Raw genomic sequence first — 27,701 nt, forward strand, 5'->3', positions numbered from 1 at the left:
ACCAAAGTAACTAACTAACTAGCTAATAATGAAATAACAACTTTATATAGTTAATAAGCCCTTCCTTGTATGTCATTTGCAGACGAGGCAATGATTCCCAGAGGGCGGTTCAATACCTACACAAGAACGGGTATACTTCCGCTAAAGACATAATAGGAGGGCTCGAATCGTGGGCACATGACGTGGATCCAAAGTTCCCGACTTACTAAGAATCTCGCACTTGAAATCATGTATGTTTAAATTTGTTACGTTCACTTATCCATAAAAGATAACGTAGTGTAATAATTTGCATGATTGAAGTTGAATTTTAAAGCTTTAAAATGGTTTTTCATTTAAAAAGTATCTTGTACAGAAGATACGAGTAAAATCACTACACTTATAACAAACTTAAAACTAAAATAATGATAATATCATGAATTATAAATTGCTATTGCTAATCTTATGTATTATGTGAAACGAGTTATTAGAAAACTCAATTATATCACACAAAATATATATATATTTTTTATATTATGACACCTAATATATATAGTAGGTAGTAGAAAAATACACAAAACAAGATTGTTATATATATCACATATATATGAATGTTATAGCGGATCTATTACTCTCAAATCAACCTATTTTTTAAAAATCTATCTATATATATACACACAAAAATTTCTTATTTAAGAAATATCGACAATTTATCAAAAGTTAATCTGTCTTCACAAAAGTTCAACCATTTTCATAAAAATTTTCGATTAAATAACATATGTTCGTACTTAAGGAATGATTTGCATCGAGTGTATAATATTTTTCTTCTCACTTGATATCACGCTTGAATACTTTATTATTCTCGAGGAAGAACATAGATGAAAAAGGTGAGACTCGAGCAAGGTGCTCGTCCGGATCTTCCATTCCGTTGTATTGCCTGACGTTGGGATACATGAAGTGCTAAGACAGCTCGGCGAAAAAAACCTCAAGAGAGAAGGGACTGCTCGTGCTGGTGAAGGAGGGGGAACCACTCGTGTGTTTCTGCATGTGCTCCATCTCCTAATTTCTTCCACTTGGTCGTTATGCTAAGCATGGGTTTGTTTGCTTCTCTTTGGGCCAAGACTTGCTCCACGGTGACAGTGATTTGTTGAGTAATTTGGGCTATGCCGAAGCCAGTGAGGGTTGTTTCTGTTGTTTGTATTGATGCTTGCTTCGTTTTCACTCTCTCGGTTAAGACCACGACCCCTTCCACGACCAGACCGTCTTCCTCTTCCTCTAATCATCTATCTCTGTTTCTTCTTCAGTTTCCCACATGCGGCGGCAATTGATGCTACAAAAAATTTCACGTACCTAGGATTTGGTCTAGTGAGACAAATACAATACTCCTTGATGAATTGAGTTGGCCGAGTTCCTTGGTCGGGTATGGGCCGAGCCGACCTTCAGTGTCAATCTACACAGATGAACAGAGGCCAGAGGGCACCAGAAGTATTTGTGACGTAGCCCACCCGATGCTGAAGTAAGTCTAGTGCAAATATACTTGTGCTTGTGTAAAGTGATGAATGAATGAGACAATAGAGAATACCTAATATTTATAGAGCTGAAAATAAGTACCTTGTTTGTGACAAGAATTATAATATGGTAAGAAATCACAGTAAGGTGTGTTATCTCGAATACCAGATTCATGCTAATTTTGTCTTATCTTTGGTAATTTATGAATTTGAATGACTATTTTCCCGGGATTATTTCCTTATCGTGAAATATTCGTGGAAAATCTTATCGTGAAAGATTCGTCGAACATCTTATATGACAAGTATCTCATCCACCGCCTTATTACACCGAACAGGTCGGAAATTGTTTAGGTCAGCCATTCAAACATGTCATGCCTCTTTATTTGGCCATCATTATACCGAGGGGAAATTCCAGGGCTGTGGTGCTCTAGGATCGAATAATTCAAACTCGGGGTGCAGAATGAATGTAGGTCGGGTTGGACTTATAAGGGGTTTTTTTCTTAAAATAATATAAAAATATATATAGCAATTTGATAATATTTATAAATCTATAACAATCCGGTATAATATGTACCGGATTCTAAAAATCCACGTCAAATTATACTGGATTCAAATTTTTTTATTTATTAAATTTTAAAAATAAATTTTTATTTTTTAAAAATAAAAAGAATCTTTTGAATCTGGTGCAAACTGCCACATATTCATCTTTTGTGCATGCTATAAATTGTGGAGCTTAATTCATTGCATTGAAATAATTTAGTTTGCTCTTTTGAAGAAGCAGTGTTGGAGAGCTTAATTTGTTGCATTGAGGAATCAAAACATTGGTACTTTTTTGTTCTAACTTATGAGCATGCATGTAATTATATAATTTTTTATTATTAAAATAATTTGTTAGGATCAGATAATATGTGTGAAGTGTTTAGAAATTGAGGTTGAATAAACATTTTGCCTTTTTGAAATCTTTTGAAATATGAATCAATTATTTAAGGAACTGATCCTGAAATCTTGTATGTCTTTATCGATCAGTTAACTAATAATAGTAGTGCGAAAATAAACTGAAAGATAGATTGAATATTTTGGCTGGGGTGTCATGATAATCGAATTAATAAAATGATGAACACGAAGATTTTATGGATGTTCAGATATTTCAAATGCCCCTACGTCACCACTTCTATCTCAATTATATGAATTCATTAAGACGATTTGATTAATTATAATAGAATGTAATAACCACTTCAGTTAAACTTAAACAATATCAAACTGAAACTCTCAGCCTTTCTTTTCACTTATCAGTTGATAACTGAATAGCTCAAATAAGTAGTTTGAATGTTACGAATAAGTTAAGGAAATGTGAGCAATTTGCGATTTACAAATTGAATAGAAATTGAAAGTAAATCGCAACTGACTGATTGTTCTCGTTGTTGTTGTTGTTCGTGATCTTTCACCTTTTCACAAATGAACTCATCAGCTATATATAGTTTTTTATTCCAACGGTCACATTGAATGCATTTAATGGTTAATATTCGTTGAATCGTCTTTTAGTCCATGTAAATGATTTTTTCTGACAAATGTGCGATTTATCAAATTATTATGCTTCATCTGTTATGCTTTGGTACGAACTGTCGGTTTGTCTGGTGAGATTCAAATTTCAATTGATGACGTAGCGAACTGATCATTGACTAATCAGGAGTCAAGCTGATCGAATGATCAGTTCAACAGGTCTATATCAGTTTTAACCGATGTCCTTTTAATTTGATCGTTCTAATTCAGTTTAGATTGAATCAGTTTAGCTATAATAGTTGAGAACTTTATTTACTTCAGTTCTACATGGTCTGTTTCGATCCGATAAATCTCCTTCATTTGTGAGATTAGTTGTGTTCATTCAGTTTAGCTATTAGTTCAATTCAAATCTTCTGTTCGATTGCTGATCAGTTTATCAAACTCTGAAACTTATCAATTTCAACATTTATTACAAGTTTAGAACATTGGTTTGCAGGTAGCAAACAATTTGAACTAAAATAAGCACCCTAACAATTTCGATTGTTTGCATAAAGGGTCGACAGAGAAACTACATCAGAATGCGGAGAGACAAAAAGTTGCTTACCATTTTTTTTCAAGGCTCGAGGATGGATGAGAGGTGTACTTTTCGTTTCTAACAAGTCTAATCAAAAGAATAAACTACAGATCACAAATAAATTTAGTCACTAATAAATCAATACAATCACTTGTTAGTCAAAATAAAATTTAACAATTAATTAATAAATCAATTGATTCTTCAGGCCTTCTGCTCATGTAAATAAGATTGGCGCCATTTCTGTAACTTTGATGAGACTCAAATTCTCTCAACATGAGCTTTCCATTCATTCGTGGAATTATAGTGTATATCCATGACATTTTCTTAGATCCAAATCAGACTGAATATTTATCTATTCTGAAGGGACTCGATTGCCTTTTTTCCACTGCAAGGCTCTTTGTTTTGCATCCTCAAATGTAATAACTTTTTTCGGCTGTATCAAGAACATATTTGTTTAAATAACACGTATGAATCAAACAAAAATTTGATACATCTACAGCTAAAGGCTATATGCTGCTAAAGTACGAGTGATCATACCCCAGATCAGGGAATCTTGTCACTATTCATATGTTTGAGAAATAGTTTTTATACAAGCAGTGATAGTGTTCCTTGTTGAATGTTTCAGTCAACACCAGATAAACCAAAGGATCCTCATCGATGAGGCATAATTTTTAGTTGGATGTCACCTTAGAAATCAAACAATAAAAATTAATGCCTTGGCACCTCTTCACATGAACCACAGAATCATCATTAACTTGCCACTGTTACATTTCAACAAAGAATCCAACTACAGGTTCTCAATTCAACTCAACAACAATCTTCAAAATAGCCTCACTCAAATTTAATTTAAATGTCGTTTCAAATTTTAAACACTCTGAATTCAAAGCACTGAACTTCACTTCTTTATGATTGCTCAATCCGATAAATTAAATAGTGGACTATGTACTTTCAAACTAAAACTCAGGCATCTATCCATAGATTTAAATTTTTTGGTTCTCACTTCTCCATTTTGAAATGCTCAACTCTCTCCAATACTAAATTTCAATACTTCATAACTTACAACCTGAAGTTCAGTTTAATTAATTTTGTTTTATTTTCCTTGTATAAGATACATTTTTATGAATTAATATCTACGTGTGATTGTTGATTGACGTTATTGTGGGAAGGCAATTATTCAGCATGATCGTAGGAACTGAAAAGGAAATAATCATGTAAAATTAGCAATTAGGGATATCAGAGAGGGTTCTTTCCTCTGGGGGCGCTTAATCTCCTTTTGTAGTCTTTAATCGCTACTAGATTATCACTTTATTCAGCTTTAAGTTGCCGCCGCCCATTAAGTTTTTTAGCAATTGGCCGGCCAACCCTAATTGCTGGTTGTTTGCCTAAATTGACAGAAGCCCATATTTGGTTTCCCTTGTCGCACAAGACAGCCAGCCCACTAGTGCTTAACGAAAACTATTTTTCTTCATATTTTCAATCGGCTCACTGCTAGTTTGTTCGTCCATCACCGTCCATAACATAACGGCTGAAGTTTCTCAGCTGCTAACCTTTGTTCTTGTTCGCTGATGGAAGGTTTTTAAGCTACAGCCTATATTTTTGCGTTCCAGTTACGTTTCGATAGATTCCATCACTACCACGCCTGACAGAAAGAAGGAAGAAGCTTCGAAGGCCATGGACGATGAACATGCTGGAAGCAAGATTACAACCACTTACGATAATCCTTCTCTACAAATCAGAACTGTTAAACTTGATGGATCAAATTATCTCGCCTGGTCGCGGTCATGCTTGCTGTTTATTCAAGCCAGAGGTTTGCAGGGCTATATTAATGGGAAAACAAAACTAAATCGTCATGACCGTTCTAAATGGCAGTCTGAGAATTCTCTATTTATGTCGTGGTTAATCAACTCAATGCAACCACCACTTGCACATGGACACCTTCTGTTTGACACAACACAAAAGATATGTGAAGCTGCTGCTCAGACTTATTCTCAGTCAGGGAATGAGGCCCAGATATATGAACTACGGAGGAAGGTTCGTGAAACCAGACAACGTGAGATGACAATCGCCCAGTATTTTTCTGAACTTGGTAGTTTGTGGCAAGAACTTGACCATTATCAGTATTTCAAGTGTCCTGTCCAACTGATGCTACAAAGTTTCATACGTTAGTCAAAAAGGAACGTGTGTATGATCTACTAGCAGGGCTGAGCGATGTCTTTGATCAAATCAGAGTACAAATTCTGGGAAACTTTTTCCCCTTTACAACAAGCATATAACTAACTATGTGCAACAGGAAGAAAGTAGACGGAATGCTATGCTGCCAATTATTTCTACCGAAAGATCAGGTATGCTTGTTGATTCACATACTATCACAAAAAACATAATGCAGCTAGAAGCACGGGTGAAGGAGGCGAAGAACAAGATGAGAGAAAGTGTGAATATTGTGGGAAAAGAGTCAAAGTAAGGAGGCATGCTGGAGAATCCATGGCCGTCCCAAACGAGGTCATGATGGTAGAAGATTTAGTGGTTCATGACCTCAAGCTCATGTTTATGAAGCTTCTCATACCGGGTAACCAGGTGAAGCAAAAGCTTCCGGGGGACTATCCAATGAGGAAGTGCAAACTCTCCGGAACCTTATGGCTAGACTTGAATCTCTTTCTACCACGGCTACTACTACCACTCCTTCCCCTCATCTTGCACACACAGGTATATCATGTCCATCTGCTCATACAACCCAATACACTCATAATGTCCTTAATAATTCGTGGATTCTTGATTCCGGAGCCTCTGTCATATGAATGGTGCTCGTGAAAAATTCCTTACATATTCTTTGTGTTTAGGTACTAATAATGTCCATATAGCTGACGGATCTTTATTTCCTAACCTTCTATCTGTTAGTGCTTTTGCAAGAGATTTGAATTGTAAAATTGAATTTTTAACTTCTCATTGTGTTATACAGGAGCTGAGCATGGGAAAACGATTGGCCATGGTAGAGTGAATGATGGTCTATACCGATTGGTTGAAGGATCTATATTCTCAACAGACACGCCTTGATAAGTGATTAAAGACTCTTGTCGCCAAATCATTCAGTGGCATAGAATACTAGGACATCCTTCATTTTATGATTTAGAAAAACCTCCTCATTCTGATGCATGGGGGCCCAGCCCGTTGGTTTCGTTATCTGGTTATAAGTGGTTTGTAACTTTCATTGATTGTTATAGCAGGATGACATGGGTTTATTTGATGCATGCAAAAAATGAAGTGTTGTGGTTTATTTATCTGGTTATAAGTGGTTTGTACTTTTATTGATTGTTATAGCATGATGACATGAGTTTATTTGATGCATCCAAAAAAATGAAATGTTCTCTTGTTTTCAATCTTTCTAAAACAATCTTTCCATAGAATGATTCGTACGTAGTTTGGTGCCACAGTGAAAATTTTACAAACTGATAATGGTACTTAATATATGGCAAGGAACTTTCAACCTTATTTAGGCACTCATGGGATTATACACCAAACAAGTGGTGTTAACACTGCTGCTCAAAATGGGGTTCCTGAATGAAAAACTGACATCTTCTTGAAGTATCAAGGGGTCTCATGTTCACAATGAATGTACCAAAGGTTTATTGGGGTTATGCAGTTCTCACGACGGCCTACTTGATCAACCGCATGCCTTTATGAACCTTAGATTTCAAATGCCCATTGAAGCTCATTCAAGGTAGTGATTTTTCCATTATCCCTCCAAAAACGTCGGGTGTGTCTGTTTTGTGCATGAACATATTGGGGTAAACTTGACCCTAGGGCCTTGAAATGTATCCTTGTTGGATATTCGGCTACTCAAAAAGGGTAAAAGTATTACAATCCATCTACTAGAAAATTATGTCTCTATGGATGTCACTTTTCGAGGAAAAAAAAGCTTTCTTTCCCATCTTGTCACCTATTCAAGGAGAGAATGACCATATGGAACAAGTGATTTCCACCAATCAAACTCTTCCTGGATTACCTTTAAACAATGGTCAAGAGAAGTATGAGAGTATGGAAAAAATCTCGGGTAAAGATCGAGCTCAATCAGAAACAGGACGATTGGATCACCCTAATATGCTAAGATATGCTTGTAAGAAAAATGATGGTGCTATCATGAATAACACTCTACATAGCCAAACGTCAGTCCCAGACTCAACTTCTGTAGAATCAGGTAACCCTTCTTTCCCTAGTGAAACTTTTTCACATAATGTTTATAATGATCTCGATCTTCCAATAGCTATTAGAAAAGAAGTTTGATCACGTACTCAGGGATGGAAACAAGCTATCAATGACCCTTAGCGGAAAAGTGCCATGGTAGAGCAGAATGAAAGCCTTAGGAAAAAAAAGGACTTGGGAGCTCGTTGACCTACCTTTGGGCCGAAATTCGGTAGGATGTAAATGGGTATTTACTGTGAAACATAGAGTGGACGGTTCTATTGCAAAGTGATACACCCAAACCTATGGGATTGATTATCAAGAAACTTTTGCACATGTTAACTAAGATGAACTCAGTGAGAGTTCTCTTATCTTGTGCTGCTAATCTTGGATGGGATCTACAACAGTTTGAAGTCAAAAATGCCTATCTACATGGCCAATTGAACGAAGAAGTTTATTTGGAAATCCCTCCGAGATTCTCTTGTCAAAAAACTGAAGGAAAAGTTTGCCGATTAAGAAAGCTCTCTACGGTTTGAAGTAATCACCTCGTGCTTGGTTTGGCAGGTTTAGTGCATAATGATTACTCTTGGCCATAGTTGTCAATAGCGCTTGCTATAGCGCGTAACGATGACCCGTAGCTACAGGGGGCGACGCGCACGACACTTCTACATAGCGAGTGCTATCGTTGCTATTTCGGTATGACGATAGCGAGGCAATGGCGCGCTCCGTTGAAGAAAAGCCCAGGACAGTTTTTCAAAATACTGCCTAATCTTGCCCATATTGCTCATATATTTAGGCCCATTTTGCACAATACATAGCCCTAGAATTATTTTCTGCAGCACGTACAATCTTCTCTCCACTTCTCCAAGCTTACGTAAACCTCAACAATACGCGCACGACATCTTGCTTTGCACCGCCGGACTTCGGGCCGCCAACCTGCCGGACATAGCTCAGGCTTTGCACCGTCGGACTTGGGTAATATTATGCTCTATTTCCTACTGTCTTCTCTCTTTTTTGTCTTTTTTTTTTTTTGATTTTTTTGGCATTGAACTAACCCTATGTTTTCAATTTTCATTGAGGCGTTTTAGTTACAAGCAGCCGAGAAATTATATTCCTAGAAACTGACTTAACTTTTTAGCAGCAAGACTGTCATATTGCCACCTTGTTGACAAGAACAATATCTATAATAACCCACTGTCAGAAAAATAATGCATGATTCTATTTGCTTATTGGTATTAGTTACTGCTACTTGCTTATAGGCATTAGTTACTGTTGTTTAGTAAACAAATTTTACTACTGTTTTGTACGATTGATTCTTTATTATCTTGAATAATTTTGGTTGGTGGAACAACTATTATGCCACTGATGGATTTGTTTCAATGTGCTTCATGAGTTGCTCAATTTTTTTTCTTGCTTTCAGAGTTTATAAGATGGAAAACCTACAAGAAGATATAAGATGGGGTAACAAGTCTCAAACAACATCTTGTTGGAGGATTTAAAAATACAAACCTTGTCCAAAAGCCCCAGCATGTGTTAAGCGAGAAATGAAAGATCACTTTGAAGAAAAGTTGGCCCAAAAAATTGTCATGAATTTCATACCTCACTTTGATGATGTTTTTGACATAGAAGAGCAAGTAGATGATATTTATCAACACGGAGATCCCTCCTCTCGTGGAAAGCGATCGATATCTATTTCTTCCTCGGTCAACTTGTCAATACTACTGTCCAAAAAACCACGGTCATTGGGTCCTATAAATATTTTTTTTAAACTAGACGCAAAGAATCAAGGTGGTAAAGCACCCCAATTTAATGAAGTTAAGAAAAAGTAGAGGTCTAAAGCAGTTCAAAAATTTGCTTGACAAGTTTGGGCAAAAAGTTGGGTGGTGAATGATATTGTTCAAGTGGTCACCACAGTGCATCAAATAACGTTTATGCTAGTTGGAAAATCTAACATACTAAGTTACAACGTCTTTTAACTTTTATTAATTAGTTTCATTAACTATCATTTTATTCTCTTGTTCTTTACAGGAAAGAAGTTGATGGATAAATATCCAAACTAGTATTGGGTCCCGTGTGTAGCACATTGTTTGGATTTGATGCTTGAGGACGTATTCAAAATGCCAGATTTGAAGAGGGCACTTGAGCGGGCCATTAGTGTTAGAGGATATATTTACAACCGAACTATGTTGTTGAACATGATGAGAGAGTTCACCGGCCAAAGAGCCCATATCAGGCCCACTAAAACTCGTTTTGCCACTACTTTCTTGACTATGAGAAGCTTTCAGCAGCATAAGCAACATTTGAAAAAGACGTTTAATTCAAAAAATTTGAGTAAAAGCAAATTTGAAAAGAAACAGACTGATAAGCAGCACAGAAATTATTTTGATGCCTTCATTTTGGAATTCTATCATTTATGCTATGAAAGTTGGTGATCCATCATTGAAGGTACTTCGGTTGGGGTGGATGGGGAGAAGAAGCCTGCCATGGGTTATATACGAGGCAATGGATAGGGCTAAGTTGAAAATAGCAAAAGCCTTTGGTAATAATGAAGATAGGTACAAAAATGTTTTTGAGATAATTGACAATAAGTGGCAGTTGCAACTCCATCAAGATTTGCATGCAACGGGTTATTTCTTGAACCCTCGGTTCTTTTACTCAAATTCTGAGATAGAACAAGATGAGGAAGTAGTTATGGGATTGTACAATGCAATCAATAGGTTGACTTTTGATGCTTAGACGGAGAGAAAAATACATACAGAGTTGTTAAAATACAAACAAGTCGAAAATCTTTTTGGGAAGGAAGTTGCAATCGAAATGAGAAAGATTGTATCACCAAGTACGAAAATATATTTCAAGGACAAGTTTTTCCTTATTTTTTGAAATAAATTCAATGAGAAATATTAATATAACTATTGTTATTAACTAGCTGCATGGTGGAACTCATATAGAGCTTCGACACCAAAGTCGCAAAGACTTGCCCAAAAGATACTCAGTCTCACTTGTAGCTCCTCTGGTTGCGAACGCAATTGGAGTGTGTTTGAACATGTAAGCTTTTTATAATATTACAATTACAATTTTTATTTTCTATTACTGTGAAGTTTTAAGAATTTGTTCTCGTGTCACGTGTTTTGATAAACATATATAAATAAATGCAGCTTCATTCCAAGAAAAGGAATAGATTGGAGCAAAAACGCCTGAATGATTTGGTGTTCATCAAATACAACAGAGCTCTGAAGCGTAGATACGATAGTCGTGATACCATCAATCCTATTATATTGAGTGAAGTGGATGATGGCAATGAATGGCTGCTAGGGAGACTGGAGGATGAAGAGCCTGACTTTGTTCATGATGGTGATGATTTGACTTGGCAAGATGTTGCAGATGTTGGAGTAGATGAAGCTCCTTATACATTGAGGAAATCCAAAGGGGCCTCGAAGCGATACCCCTACATCTACGCAAGCCTCAAAGGCGCCCACATCTACACCTACAGGAAGCTCGAAGGCGGCCACATCTAAGTCTAGAAGGAAAAGGACAATAGGAACATCTATTACACTTAATTTTATAGATGATGATGAATTTGACTTTGATGAAGAAAGTGAAGAAAAGAATTACGCCAAACGTTATGCAATTTCAAATGAAGAAGATGGTCTCGATCTTGATGATGTAGATGAATATTAAATTATGTTTTCCTAGTTTTAGGATTGAGGTTTTATATGCTTTGAACTTATATATTTGTTATTTAAGAATGAACGGTTGAATTGATGTAAGCATATGCTATTTATTATATATTTATATGCTTGTAGTGATTTACTTTCAAATAGCCCTCGCTACGCGATTCGCAATGGCCACGAGCAACCTCTGCGCTATGGGGCACGTAAACTATGCTCTTGGCTACAAGCAAAGTAATGCGGATCACACTATGTTTATCAAACATATAGACAATAAGGTTACATTCCTCATCGTATATGTTGATGATATAATAATGACGAGAGACAACAAAACTAGATAAAAAGACATTTGGCCATGAGATTAAATATTTGGGCAAACTGAGATATTTTCTTGGCATAGAAGTTGCTCGATCAAATAAGGGTATATTTATCTCTCAAAGAAAATATGTCCTAGACTTGCTGAAGGAAACCGCAATGTTAGGTTGTAAACCAACACATACTCCTATTGAAGTCAATCACAAGTTGAACGAAGGCGTCGATCAAATATTAGTCGGGAAATTGATTTACCTACCTCATACAAGGTCTGACATAGCCTATCCAGGAAGAGTTGTAAGCAAGTTTATGCAATATCCTCGAACCATACATCTTGCAGCTGTCTTTCGGATTTTAAGGTATCTTAAATCTAGTCCTGGGAAGGGTCTTCTAATTTCAAACAATGGTCATTTGGGAATAAAAGCATATAGTGATGTGGATTGGGCAGGATGTCCTAATGATAGAAGGTCTACTTCTGGATATTTTGTCTTCAGTCGGAGGAAATTTGGTCACTTGGACAAACAAAAAACAGATTATGGTTGCTAGATCAAGCGCCGAAGCAGAATATAGAGCTATGTCAGATTGAGTTTGTGAACTTTTATGGATTAAGAAGTTAATGCAAGATATTAAACTCTTTCAAGAAGAATCTTTATTATTACATTGTGGCAATCAGGCAGCAATAAGCATCGCTCATAAACCGGTTCAGCATTATCGCACTAAGCACATTGAGATCAATCGATTCTTTATCAAAGAAGAAAAATTGGATGATCAAAGCTTAAGAATCAGCTATACCAATTCTGGAAATCAACTAGCAGATGTATTTACTAAGGGTTTGTGTGGTAGAGTATTTCACCCCTTTATTTGCAAGATGGATATGGCGGATATACATACACCATCTTAAGGGGAGTCTTGATTGACGTTATTGTGGGAAGGCAATCATTCAGCATGATCGTAGGAACTGAAAGGAAATAATTATGTAAATTATTGTAATTAGCAATTAGGGATATTATTACTTTAATTATGTGTACGACTTGTACTATAAATATCGGAGGCTGTAATGAGCAAAGTGAACCAGTTGTTCCTACGTGTTCTCCTATCTTTCAATGTCTACTTGTTGCAATTCAACAGTGACATAGGATATTTCTTAGCTTTTTTTATCAATTATACTTCATATGATTTTTCCTTTTTTACCGTCGTTAAAGTCATTATTTTTCAATTAGCAGTCATATTCCATAAACAAAAAATACATTATATATGCCTGGCATTGAAGTTTTTATCAACGAACAGCTAGAAAAAAACATAAATGAGTGGTAAATTCCACATTTGTTGTAACTTAAGTTTCATTGGAAATCTTGGCTCCAGATCAGTTGTGTTGAAAAATATATTATATATGAAGTGAGACAACACATTAGATGAGATGAAGCATAACTTACAGTGCATATCTTGAAATTAGAAGGGCTTGTAATCTGAATGCTAAGATCGTTGGGATTGTCGGACCATATTATATTTCCTTTAACCACCAATTTTGCAGGGTTTACATAAATTAACTTTGGCTTATTTGTGAGAATAAGCTGGACTTTCTTGCTTGTCAGTTTCTGCAATTTCTTAACCATGGAGATCATAAGAACAGATTCTCCCGGCTCCAAGAATTGCAGCCTATTAAGAAGTTCAGAAGAAAAGTAAAAACCTGAGAAAACCTTGTATGCCAGCAGAAAGATAAACAGAGGACAAACTGATGACGAAAAACTTGTTTTGTGAGATGAAAATTTCTCAAATAATCAATTATGTCAACAATATCCATCCAATATTCCTCTCACAAAGCACCCAAAAAAAATTAGAAGAAAGAAAACGAAAAGGATAGGAAAGAAATATAGGAAGGAAAAGAAAAAGAAAACAAAGAAAAAACTATAGGCAGTTACCATTTCGAATCAAATGAATCAATCGAAGCAAGCCTAGTTATGCTACCAGCTTCAGAAACTGACATGGTGCCAATGCTAACATCATTTAGTTTGGCTGAACCATCTCCAACATGTGATGGGTTCCATGATGAATCTTGGTCTTCACCTCCAGTAGTCTGATCCTGCCAAAAGTAAGATGAAGACAATAAATTCGTCTTTCTTCACAATGGCTTACAGATGTGAACTGAATATTTATCATATTTTTTGCATTTCCTACTTTGACGAAAAATTAAAGGAAAATATAGAAGAAAAGTCTCGTACTCTCGGCTCCAAAGCAAGTCTAGGAGGAATTCCTGTCCTCAAATTCTTCCAATCAATCCCTTTGAAAAAAGGATGCATTTTCAGTGAAGCAAAACCATTGGGTCCTGCACCAGGTCGCTTACTGGGATCTACGTCCTATATGAGACCATATAGAGGAGGCAAATTAGGCCAAAAGTTTACACATCTGTTGGTGTAATTTAATTTTTAAATCTAAAACTAAACCTTCTGAGATTTCTAGATCAAAATATCGAGAACCACGGTCCAGATTGGAAACATTAAACCATATACCCACAAGCAACTCATAAACTTGTAGAAAAGAAAGAAAAACTAAAGTAAACTTAAATGATACGAAGTGAGCTAAGGTCTTACCAACAACTGATCGATGAGATCTCGCGCTTCTGCTGAAATATAATTTGGAAATCTTATATCTCTAGCAATAATTCTTCGGAAAATGAGCCATTCACTAGCATCTTTAAAAGGAGTAGCCCCAGAAAGCATTTGGTACAGCGTGCATCCAAGTGCCCAAAGGTCATTCCTGTTTAAATTTGGGTTTTAAGAGAGAGATGTCACTTTGAAGCAGAATATAAAAGAGTATTGCTGAGAGACAATGAAAATTCGGTAAATTAATGAATAAAATATTAAGTTCTCACCCAAATGTAGCCGGAGAGGGGTTTAAAACTTCAGGAGGTACATAAGCTGCTGTTCCCACAAATGTACAGGCCTTATCATCTAAGCACATTTATGGAAAAAAGTCGTTATTTTTAACTGTTTTCATAAAACTATGGCAATTTAATTTCTTGGAAGCATAAAGAATTTGTCGATGATTACCCGATGCTGCATTTGGAAGGACTGTGATACGGCTATCTTGCATTGGCTTCACACTACCAAAATCAGCAATCTTTATATGTCCATCTTCAGTGAGTAGCAGGTTCTCCGGCTGTCATTCAAGAAACTATAAGCATATTTAATGTGTCACAGGACAAGCTTTCAAATTCACAAAACACCTTAATATCTCGATGTATCAATCCCATACTATGTATATATTCAAGAGCATCAACAACTTCAGCTGCATAGAAACAAGCCTCCTCCTCGGACAAACGGCCTCTCTACAAAACAGAATCAACTTACATTGACATTGAGCAGAGGTTGGACTAGTTGGCCATAGATAATACTTAACTTTGAACGAGACAGCAAATTAATAAAATACAGCACATTAACCAAGAGTAATAAACATATTATTCGTTTTCTTTTTTGTACATATGAAATCAGATTTTGAAATTTCCGGACCAACTGGAACACAAAGACAGCTACATTTGATAATCTTGATGGTCTTGAAACATTCAGAGGAATTAAAAATATCGATGGAAAAGCAAGACAAAACACTTTCAAGTTCCGTATCAACGTAAATGAGCAACAAACCAGATGTCAAACTAATAATGCTGAATTAATAATATTGAACGTTCAATGGTCAGTAAAATGTATGACTATGCCTCCTGAGTTTTTCATTCTTGCACCAGGAAATACAAAATGACAGTAAAAGACCTACCAATATTGAATGTTCAATGGTCAGTAAAATGTACGACTATGCCTCCTGAGTTTTTTCATGATTGCATCAGGAAATACATGCTAATTTTTTTTAAAGAATTCAAAAAATAATTTGATTTCAAAACACCACAAGCTTATGAGTTTGAAATTTTACTCACCCTCATTATCTGATCAAAAAGCTCTCCACCTTAACATGATTCAAATGCCATGTCTAAAGAATAGATTTGAGTGTGTGATCATTAAATTACTCACCAGCCAAGATAAATGATATTTATCAAAGAAAATAACACGAAATAATACTCACACACAGAGAAAGTGTCTTGAAATGTAAAAAACAATCGCACGACACCAGGATGATCTAACTGATCTAATACTATGCGCTCCAATTTTACATAAGCTGTTTTATTTTCTTTTGTTACGAACTTTTTGTCCATGATTTTCAACGCATAAACGTTTCCCGTGTCTTTCTTCTTCGCTCTGACAACCTGTTGACAAAACAGATTAAATAAACAAGCAGAAGATTGATAGCCTTGATTACACGTAAAATAATAAGTCTAATTTCACCAATATGAATAATTCTCAGCTGCTACCCTGAAAAATTTGTTAATACGATACCACAGTATACTTTTAAGAAAATTTGACGAACAAAATTAAGTACTAGGTCAAAATAATGAAGGCAAGGAAAATTGTTAGGAACTTTCTAGAAGAATCTAAGCAAGATAACAAAGGAAAACTTTGCTTTTATCAAAACAATTTTACCGTATACAAAGAATACAAAAGGTATGACAAGAGCCTCTTGAACATCACAACTAAATATATTGAATCGTAATAATTCACAAACCCTCTTTATCAGCAGCTAAGTTTCAATTTTATCCTAATACTTATTATTATTGAACAAGAATCATTGAAGCTGGCATGTCTGAAGCTTCTAACGAAGTATAGCTCCGGAGGTAAAATCAAACCATGCTGATGGAAAAGATTCGATTCATTATCCATGGACACGGGTTCAAGTTTCAGTCGATACTTTCAAAGAGTGATTCTTAAAAAGAATCCACGCTCACTTCATACTTTGTTCGACAATTATGGTACACGTTAGGGGATTGTCTCACCAACAATTCATACAATTGGCTGGTTGGTTTATTTGTTAAGCCAACTTCAAATCCTCGTTGTTCAAATTCCAAAGTTATCAGTCAGTAGTCAAATTCACTATTTAAAAATTCCGCCAACATCCCCTGCTCCCGCAAAAAAAAAAAACAATAATAACTACAGAAAAAATGAGAACACACACATATCTACTTATCTTATCCTGTTACACCCCTTATATACAGAGACATGTGTATTCAGTACTTGCATGATCAGTCAGCGGGGTATTTTATTTTTTATCCTCGGTCATCTCTGTTTTTAAGAAAATGACCTCGTCAAGTGTATTTGAAATACACTTGAAGAGGTTATTTTCTTTAAAAAAGTGTTGACTGAGGTTATTAACCAATTTCCCCAGTCAAGTTCCTCGAAAGTAAATGCAAACAAAAATATCCTAGAATTGATGAAATCTTGAAGATAGGTTTTGCCATTAGATTAAGAAGTTGCTCTAGAATGTATGGGGTCCTTGACATGGTATCCCCTACTTGTGGCGACTCACACTTAGCACCAAATGGGAAATAGAGCTTTAATGTCATGGCTAGAAAAAAGTACACGTTTACGTGAGATGGCTTACACCCCTGATTTGAATGTCAAGGATATAAACATGGATCCTCTTCTTCTGCTTCACCCCATGCCAAAATTCACAAACGGCAAAAAAAATTACGAAATTTAATCAATTTCATGTTTCTTTTCGAATCATAATATGAAATAACCGCAGACACAGAGGAGGAAAACGATAGAAATCGAGTAAATTTACAGAAATAACGAGATTCCAAATAAATATAGATGAAATCGTGGCGTGAAAAGGAAAAAGATTGGACCTTGGAATAAGAACCAACACCATAAATCTTGCCCAATTCAAAATCTTGGATGCTAAAATTCTGCTGCGGTGCCCTAAAGGCAAAGCTCTTAGATCTCGGAGGGTGGTTGTTGTTTTTGTTAGAAGATGAAGTGTTGTTCTGAATCCTCATCTTGGAATCGAATTCCTTCTCCATTTTATTCGTCGCCAACATTATTTTCCCAAAATCTGAAAATCCCACCACCACCACACCCTCCCTACATGCAAAAATAGATGATAATGGGTTTCTTGAGCTTTCTCACACTGGGCAACGCAGAAGAAAGAAAGAAAAATGGTGGATTGATTATTCTTTCACTGCTCCCAATGAAAGGATGGGGAAACGAAGACCGTTGAAACCAAAAATTGCACTCACATCAGATTCTCTTTAAATATTATTCCTTCCCCTTCCTTTTGGACGCACATCTATCTGATAAAGCTACCACCCATTCCAAAGACACCCAGGAAAAGCTAATCATTCTTCATTTCTTGCTTCTTTCACATTTTATTATGGATCAATTTCTTCCTGAATACACGCAGCTAATATATTAAATATTTATGCGTTACGTGTGTCCTAAATACGTATAGCTAATATATTAAATATTCATGATATCACAACATAATGACGTCACAACATAAAGAAGAGAATTTATTTTTCACGGTGGCTAGTTTGGAAAAAAAATAATATTATTTTTCACGTGAGCAGTTTCCTTACTGACGATGAATATAATATTATTTGTTAAGAAAAAATATAATATAAAAAATGAGAAACTGTAAAATAGGAAAGAAAGTTGGTGTCCTATTATTAGGGGCTCAACTATAATAAAATAGTAAATATAAAAAATTAAAAAGGGTCAAACAGGAAAGAAAGTTGATGTCCTCGTAGAGCGGTTATTATCAGGGCCTCATACTTAGTATAATAGCATATAATACTGTATATATGAACCTCATCAAGAGACGTCGGAAGGAATTAAATGAAGAACAATTTAATGATTGTTTTATTCACTCAAAACTAAAATATTATAAGAACAAGAATCCAAAAAATATTTTATTAAAATTATATCAACAAACTATATCTATATAAAAACATAATATAAATAAAATTAAAATTTATGTTAAGACTAATTAACATGTATGACAATTCATGTATCGCATTCTAATATATACAGGTAAATATTTTTTTATAAAAAAAACCTAACAAATTTATTGAAATTTATGAAATTCTTTCCATAGAAAAAAATTATGAGTTCGTGTTTATTTATTCTTTCGTACTTACCAAATATGTATTTGGTGTTGGGTAATTAAAAACACCATTGGTAATTGTTATGAGTGACAATATGCACACACCCCTACATGCTCGTTCATAGCTTCAACACATACAAATATATATGAGTACGTTTTATGAAATATTTATTATTTAAGTTCTTGATTCCAACCGTTGGAGTTTACTTTTTTAAGATCACATAAATTAAACCAGTCTTCCACAGTTAAAAGATGATCTTCACGAGGAAGAGTATGTCTCTTGTGATACGATCTCACGAATTTTTATCTGTGATACGAGTCAACTCTATCGATATTCACAATAAAAATTATTACTCTTAGCATAAAAAGTAATACTTTTTCATGGATGACTCAAATAAGAGATCTATCTCACAAAATACGACCCGTGAGATCGTCTTACACAAGTTTTTGCTCACAATAAATATCTCAAAGGGAAATTTCACTTAATAAATTTAAATATCATATCACTAAATAAAATGTATATATATGCTTTATCTTTTTTTGTTAGGCCACATATAAATAGTCAAGGATGGTGATCCACATTTCAATCCTCAATTTTCTCCTGCTTTGACACCAATTTTATATATATATTTCTTTAAAATCCTACACTAGCTAGTACCCCATGCATCAATCTATCAGAATGATCAATGAAGATGAAACCATCAACCCTACATTAATACACAAGCCCCACATCTCTTGGTCTGATTCCTATGCCAAAGCCCAAGATGCCGTCGCTTCCCTCTCTTCCATCCTACCCTCCGTCCCATCATCCATTGCCTCCTCCGAATCTCCCGCCACATCCCTTCTCCACGATCCCAACGTGGCAGCCCATATCACACAACTTCTCCACCACCCTGACTCAGGGGCCGGAGATGACAACCTTTGTCGCTGGCTATATGACACGTTCCAATCCGCCCAGCCGGAACTCCACCTAGTTGTCCTCCGGTTCATTCCCGTTCTAGCAGGAGTCTACCTCTCCGGGGCTTCACTAAACAAGCCCTTACCTGGGTTCGAAGCTGTGCTATTAGCTATTTATGCTTATGAAACCGCAGCACGAAACGGGCAGCAGGTGACAGTCAGTATCCCTGATATCTCACTCTCAAGCATTTACCATGAAACCAAACAAACTGCAAAAAACGGTGCTACCGAGCTTCATATCGCCCTAGTTTCACCGAGCCTCGAGCCACACGGCACTGTTAGATCTACTAGACGGGCAAAAATAGTTGGGGTAGCTTTAGAACTATATTACAACAAGATTTCTTATATGCCTATTGATTCAAAGATTGATTTCTGTAAGCTTTGTATGATATGGTCAGGGCATCAAGAAGAAAGTGGCATCATTAATCTTGAAGCCAGTTCTTCCTCACAAGTAAAAGATGGTAACGTTGAAATTTTGGAGAACATATGCAGAAATAGGAAACAAGGGAGAATAACTCTGCCTTGGGAGATTCTGCATCCAGTTTTAAGGATTTTAGGGCATTGTTTGATGGGTCCTAGTAAAGATAAACGGCTTTCCGAAGCGGCATATGCTGCATGCAACTGCTTGTATGCTAGATCTTTGCATGATATCAATTCTAAGTCAATTATGGCAACTGGGAGTCTTTTAAAAGTGGCGAAAATGGTTGTTGATTCAAAGGATGAAATTGATCACACGGAGATCCCCATGAGTAATGTGATAACATTATGAAAAATATGTTCATTTTCTTCGGATCAGTATTTTTTCGGTTTATTTAGTGTTGGTTTGATAATTTCTTTTAAGGAATTTTTCTAGGTGATTTTTGTTATATCAATTTTTCATAATTTATTTTATTGTTGATAAAGAACAAACTGCTGTTACTGCGAAAATTACGGAGATCGACCTGATCGGTCAGGTCACGGGGATCGACCTGTCCGGTCAGGTCGTAGGGGGGGCAACACCCCCAAAAGCTATTCAGAATCCACACAACCTTTCGCAAGGGGTAAGACAACTCTTTGGAAACAACACATTATTTCATGACACGTTTTCATGAAATGATGCATTGTTTCATGAAGAGTCGCGTCCGTTCTGAATCAATGTTTCATCTCTATATATATGGCATCATTAGTTCAAGAAAAATATTCGAATTCTGATTTGATTTAGTCACTCACAAATTCAGAATAATTTCATTATATCCTGAAAAAAAATTTCACATCCATGTGGCTAAAGTGAAAGAGAAAACATTTTTTAAAAGAAAGCGTTACAAACGTGCCTTGAAATTCATTCACACACTATCCAAATTTTGAAATAATCTCTCAACAATTTTATCATATGTCATGAGTGGTTTGTTGAGAAATCAAGATAAATCACGTAATATAAGCTTGATTCGTGCCTACTACTTACCCACATTTTCTAGCCAAGGCGCACAAATTAAAAATGAATTAAGCATGCGATTAAGAATGTTCTGAGCCTTAGTGGTATGTTAATGATTGTCCTAACCCGAGGAGGTGGGGTTAGTTCCATTTATTTGACTTGAAAGTTGTGAGGTAAAATACACGCACAAGATCCATCGAACAAGAGTCATTATTGGTATTCGTAAATAATCCGAAATGATTATTAATTTTACTCTAATCCATGTTTAGCTCTGTTACAATATGTTTGACAGTTAATGAAATGACTAGAGCTTGTCTTGAAAGTGCAGTTTTATCACGTGAGTTGCATGCATGCTTATATAAATATTAGTTTAATTTATTAATTCATGCCTTGTACCTCAAAGAAAAGCACGAAGAAAATCAATAATCAAAGTTATGCCTGCACTTCAAACATTAATTCTCACAAGTAAAACACTCGAGCAACCATTGAATGAATGACTTAATTAAAAGTTCCTCTCATATATAAAAGGAGATGGCAAGGTATCACGATTGACTCAGTAGTGTATATATATATATTAATATATTGCTATCATCTTTCTTAGAGTAAGTGCCCGACAAGCCAACTTGTGGCTCGTGCTTTATTGACTCTAATGTAAAACAATCTTTATTTTAATAATATTTTACGATTTTATTCGATTATGGTATTGTACTTTATCTGTATACTCATGCAAGCTGCATAGATAAAGTCCTTGAATATACAATAGGTATCATGAGGTCTGCGTCACAACGTAAGATCATGAAACTCATTAGAAAGTGTACCGTATATTCTAAACAGGTTCCTAGTCGAATCAGCCGCCTAAAACAAGGATAAAGATCGCTCGAGCTTGAGACTAGCATCTGTGGTGTAAACGTCATGTTTCATTGGTAAGGGCATGGAGATGTCCATTAACACAGATGGGTGATCATATGATGATGCACTGAACAACCCTCCCTAAGACTATCCAAGTGGTTCTCACTTATCGAGTGGAATAGTCCGCAGTTATGGTTGTACACCATTAGTCATTTGACACGGGACAATGTAGGGGTTATACGTACTAGCATGCACTTTGATCCGTTTACCGACTCCATCGAGGGTCATCAGGTGGCGAGGTTGGGTGTAGTTTCGAAATACGTAGAAGCAAATCCATTGTAGTCGGGGATTCACCGTTCGCCTACGGGTGAAGATATCCTATGTGATCTGATAAGTTAATAGTGCATAGAGTATCTGGCCAGAGCAAAAAATGTGCTTTAGGGAAAGGTGTTTTCCTAGTTGCACGTACCATGCCACTATAAGTACTCAAAGATAAATCGCATTGTTATCGAATTCATATGCAACTACTAATGATTACAGATTCGATCGGGATATATGTGTTGAAGGGACCGTACTATACGCTAAACATGACTAAAGGTTCTTGCAGGCACTATCAGTGATACCTAGGAGATCATGGGGCGATGCTACTAGACGCTCTTACCATGATCCGATGGGTGCGATCACAAATGAGTTCTGACATTCTTGATCAAGGTGTTGATGTAAAGAATGAGGTTAATTAGGGTAAACCCAAATAAGAATAAATGTTATTTTGAATCACATGGGGTGGTGAACACACGGCTAGCTGTATCCCTGAACCATTGAGGATCACACAAGTATCGAATTCTGTGTTCCGGTTGAGATAGTTAAATTTCAAGGAGTTGGAATTTGGCGACTATAGTTTGATGGAGATCAAACAAGAAGCTTATAAAGGAGTTTGTGGCTGATTCCATAGGATGGAAGAAATAGAAGTTGGCATGATTGCTAAATAAAGAAGGAGTGAAACTGTCTGTTTTGTGAACGAGTTCACAAAAACTGACAGCTGTCAAATATGATAACTGCCATATATGGTAAGTTCTAAATTTGGCAAATGAAAATTTTGATCTTCGAAATTTTCGATTTTCATTATATGAACAAGATTTGTATCCTTGACACATCGGCACTCTCGGATCGTCGATCGGGGTATAATGAGTGTGAAATCATTTATTTTGTGAATTTGGAATTTACTAATTAAATTATTGTGCTAGTAGTTGTGACTACTAACATGCACAAATTCTCATATATGTTCTAGAGGAGTCTAGAATTAAATTAAATTAACTAATTTAAGGAGTTAATTTATAAATTAAGTAATGGTTATTTAATTTAATTAATGTACATATATATTTTATATGATGATATAAAATATGTGTATATGGTATTATTATATCATGTATTATTAAAAGTTAATAAATACATTATATATTAATTATATGAGAGTTTTAATATAATGAAGTTATTAGAGTCTTTGTGGGAGAGGGACTCCTAATTGGATTAGGAGTCTCATTCTATATACATTACTAGGACTCATAATTACTAACCCTAATTTTTGTACACAAAAGATTTTCTCCTTTCCTTGATGAAAAAATTCTCACGGCCCTGTGTAGTTGGAAGCAAAAGTCATGTAATTATTTTGGATTAATGACTTCATTAGCTTCAATAATAATTGATTAAGAATCAATTAATTTCCCATCCATGATGAAAAGCTCTCGGCCAATTTCAAAAGGATTTGGGAAATTTCGGCCATGTGCAATCTCTTCCATCGCCGCACCTCCGGCGCTGCACCGTCTCTGGATTTTGGAAATTCGGAGGCTACAGTCTTAACGCATAAATCGTTTGGATTTTCTAGTGCAAACCAAACGAGGAAGACAGTCTTCGATCGTTGACCTAATTAGAAGATCAAAGGAGAAGAGCCGTTCGTAGGGATTTACAAGAAATGCTATCTCCGTGTAAAAACCGGAATAGTTTGAAGTTCAGCGTTGAGAACGCAAATGTATAATTTTAAACGCCCTATGAATGTTTTTGAACACACGACGCCCAAGAACAAAATTTTTAAATTTTCGCTGCGTCTTGGGTGCGAGAATACGATGTACCAACAGTCTTTTCTAACAAGTGCAATGGAAGATCGTTGTTAAATTGTCAAGAAAATGAAAGTAGATCTATGTGCTGTTGTGTTGAGGCCTCACAAATTTTATGCTACTTGTTTTAGTCTTTTTACACGAAATCCTAAATAGTTATTATTGGATTAAGAAAAAAACACATTAAAAATGCAGAGATCATGAGGTATTTGTAGACGATTCAAAAAACAAAGTGGTGTTTGTGTATGGATTCATATTTCATAATATCTATGATCTATATATCTCTATATTTCATATTTGTAGGGTGTTTACTTCTAACAGTATAAATAAATAATAATTAAAAGGAAATGAGGTAATTTGGCTATGTTAATTCTTAGATGATTAATTATTGGTGTTTGCAAATCTTTACTGTCCCACTGATTTCTCAATTTGGCATCCATTTAGTTGTTATTCGTTTCATTTCATTTTTAGTTGATTTATGAATTTCCCTCATTTTTCCACAATGAATGTATGAAGGTTAGTATCTGCCTGCCTATTCATTTGATTGTTTCATAAAGAGTCGAGTGATTTATTTCTATTTGTTTAATTGTTATTTTATTACTTTTTTAGGGATAATATAATTTAAAATATTTTAAAAATGGAACATCAATCTGCCGCCAAGAAATGAAAGACATTGATATCATCTTTCTTTAAGAAGATAGATCATCAATCTAGTGAAAGCATTTCAACTACAGTCCCTATAATGCAAGATCAATCTAATGAAAGTCTTTTGATTCCCAATATCTGTATTCCTCCAATTTCCTCACCTATAGACGAGCATTTATCATCCTCTACTTGTATTGAACGAGATCCGAAAAAAATAAAACAAATATGTGATTATCATGTTAATGTACGAGATGCGATAAAACGTTCATATATAAATATGGGGCCTTATCAACCAGATATGATGGACTATCCGGGTACAAAATTTCGAAATCAGAATCGTCGGTTTAAAAAAAATGGTTTCAGAAATTTCATTGGTTGTAGTATTCGCCTTCAACAAATAAGGCATATTGTTTCTATTGTTTTCTTTTCCTGAGTGATATTAATTCGTCTAATATCTTGGTGCTGGTTAATGAAGGATTTGACAACTGAAAAGGGTAAACCAAGGAAAAACATGTGTTTTTCTTGCCCATATTGGTTCTGTAGCTTCTTCGCCTCATACTATGCGTGAGAGAAAGGCTGAAAATTTGATGAGACACTCACAACATATTGATAAAGTGATGCATGCACAATGTAAAGAGGAAAAAGAGAAAAATCGTTTGCGTTTGAGGACCTCAATTGTAGCTGTTCGCTGGCTAGCACTTCAAGGTTGTACCTTTAGAGGTAACGATGAATATCTATCTTCATCTAATCGTGATAATTTTCTTGAATTGATGAAGGTTTTTTGCAAAAAATAAGTACATAAATTGACGAAGTTGTACTTGAGAATGCTCCAAAAAATACCCAATACATTGCTCCAGAAATTGAGAATTATGGCCAACAGAGTAATACATATGATTCGTGAAGAAGATAGAGATAAATGTTTTTGTATTCTTGTTGATGAAGCACTAGATATATCTAAACTGAAGCAAATGACCATTATCTTGAGGTTTGTGAACAATCATTGGATGTTGGCAGAAATATTTTTTTCCATCAAAAGTGTTAGTGATACTACCTCATTAAATCTGAAAAAAGAGATATCAAATGTTCTTTTTCATCATGACCTCAAGGTTAAGAAAATCAGAGGTCAGGGGTATGATGATGCTAGAAATATGTGTGGCGCGTGGAATGAACTTCAAGCATTATTTCTCAGAGATTGTCTGTATGCATACTATGTCCACTGTTTGCTCATCGTTTACAACTGACATTGGTTTCTGTAGCTAAGGATGTCAGTGTTATTTGTGAATTATTTTCTCATTTAGACAATATTGTCACTTCTTCCACTAAGTGCATAGCTGAGTTACATGATGCAAAAAGAAATGAAAGTAAGAATTTTTTGGCAAATGGAGAACGTGATTCTGGAACTGGGACCAATCAGATTGGTAATTTGCAGCGAGCAAGAGCTACTCGTTGAAGTTCCCGCTATGAGTTAGTGAGAAATTTGATAGGTATGTACACTGCAACTTGCAAAGTTTTTGAAGTTATTAGTGACCAATCTCCAAATGGAAGAGCTAAGTCTGAAGTTTGTGAGATTTACAAAAACATGGCAAGCTTTGAATTTGTGTTCATTTTGCACTTAATGCATAAAATTATGAGAACAACAGTTACTCTTTGTCAAATTCATCAAAGAAAATCTCAGGACATTTTGACTGCTATTACATTTTTCACTACAACTAAAACTATCCTTCAATGACTTAGAGAATGTGGGTGGGAAGAATTTCTTCATGAGGTGAGAGTTTTTTGTTATAGAAATGAAATTGATGTGCCTGACCTTTATTGTCTATATAAGAGCGGTCGTTCTCGTCAGCAAACTACAATTGAGCATCTTTACCACTTTGATGTTTTTAATGCAGCAATAGATTTCATCTTGATGGAGTTAAATACTAGGTTCAATGAGTCATTAGTGAAACTTCTTTCTGTTAGTACAAATTTAGATCTTAAAAATTCATTTGACTCATTTAACAATGATGATATTTGCAAGCTTGCAACAAAGTTTTATCCTGAAGATTTCACAGATCAAGACAATGTTGGCTTTGGAGTATGAATGATACATTATAAACTTGATGTGAAGCAAAATTTGAAAGTTTCTACACTTGTTGTGTTGTGTCTGCAACTGACTGAGAGTGGACGGTCAAAAGTTTATGTTATGTCGACTTGATTGATTCATCTTGTTTTGATGTTACCTATGTCAACCGCCACTATTGAGCGAGCTTTTTAAAAAATGAAGCATGTGAAGACGACACTTGACAATATAATGCAGGATGACTTTCTTGCCGATTGTTTGACACTCTATATTGAACGAAATTTAGCTAAACATATAGATGTAGATTCTATAATAGATGAATTTTATGTTTTAAAATCTCATAGAGCACAATTTCGTTGAACAATATAAAGTAATATTTTTTTTGATAATATATATAACTTATTATATTAAGTTGAAGCCCCCACAAAATTTAATTCTTGGATATGTCCTTGGTCGCATCTCCTTACCTTGTTCATTAGCATGCCCTCAAACTTGTTTGATGGACTATGCTCTTTGCAGGCCTGTGTGCAGCAAGTCACCAGTTGGATTTATTTTCTTACAACTTGTTTTTGTATAGAAAATTTGAATAATATAATTATGTGTTTAGATTCTAGATCATGCATAAATCATCCATTTAATTTGTCGTGCTTTAATAAATATATGTAGACTGTTGGGATATCATGGAAATAAATGAGATAACATCGCAGCGGAATATCATAAGAAATATCAACAAATAAATAAGATGAACTCCAATAGTTATAGTGGTTCATTCCAAAATTGGACTACGTCCACTCTACTCTCATAAAGATTACTTCTTTATTAATAATGAAGAAGACAAGAGAATTGAAAATATAAAGTATTTCAATCAAAACACTCTGATTTTAACACTCATTTTCTCTCTACTAATCATATTCCTTCCAATGATGAAACACTTGTTAAGAACATTTACATTAAATCCTCTATTTTACTTCTAC

The 27,701-nt window shown here is 35.3% G+C and overlaps 2 protein-coding genes and 1 pseudogene across 2 annotated transcripts; 2 read left to right on the forward strand and 1 right to left on the reverse strand.

The window, feature by feature from the left end:
* Nucleotides 1-3,646: 3,646 nt before the first annotated feature.
* Nucleotides 3,647-17,950, reverse strand: LOC142524396 (3-phosphoinositide-dependent protein kinase 2-like; annotated as a pseudogene).
* Nucleotides 17,951-19,366: 1,416 nt separating this feature from the next.
* LOC142525089 (uncharacterized) lies at nt 19,367-20,507 on the forward strand. Its single transcript, XM_075629258.1, has one exon. It carries the CDS (start codon nt 19,375-19,377, stop codon nt 20,419-20,421), a length of 1,047 nt encoding a protein of 348 aa, XP_075485373.1. The 5' UTR covers nt 19,367-19,374; the 3' UTR covers nt 20,422-20,507.
* Nucleotides 20,508-25,537: 5,030 nt separating this feature from the next.
* Nucleotides 25,538-26,748, forward strand: LOC142524945 (uncharacterized). Its single transcript, XM_075629103.1, has 3 exons — nt 25,538-25,862; nt 25,925-26,086; nt 26,558-26,748. Exons 1-3 carry the CDS (start codon nt 25,538-25,540, stop codon nt 26,746-26,748), a joined length of 678 nt encoding a protein of 225 aa, XP_075485218.1.
* The last annotated feature ends 953 nt before the right edge of the window (nt 26,749-27,701 follow it).

Source organism: Primulina tabacum, chromosome 14 (assembly GCF_025594145.1).
Source record: "Primulina tabacum isolate GXHZ01 chromosome 14, ASM2559414v2, whole genome shotgun sequence".
NCBI lineage: Eukaryota > Viridiplantae > Streptophyta > Magnoliopsida > Lamiales > Gesneriaceae > Primulina > Primulina tabacum.

Bases quoted from the DNA above. Each gene is read 5' to 3' on its own strand.
- LOC142525089 (XM_075629258.1), top strand. From the start codon at position 19,375: ATGATCAATGAAGATGAAACCATCAACCCTACATTAATACACAAGCCC.
- LOC142524945 (XM_075629103.1), top strand. From the start codon at position 25,538: ATGGCCAACAGAGTAATACATATGATTCGTGAAGAAGATAGAGATAAA. The intron at 25,863-25,924 runs GTCTGTATGCAT...TGGTTTCTGTAG, and splicing joins AGCATTATTTCTCAGAGATT to CTAAGGATGTCAGTGTTATT. The intron at 26,087-26,557 runs GTAATTTGCAGC...TTTTTAATGCAG, and splicing joins AACTGGGACCAATCAGATTG to CAATAGATTTCATCTTGATG.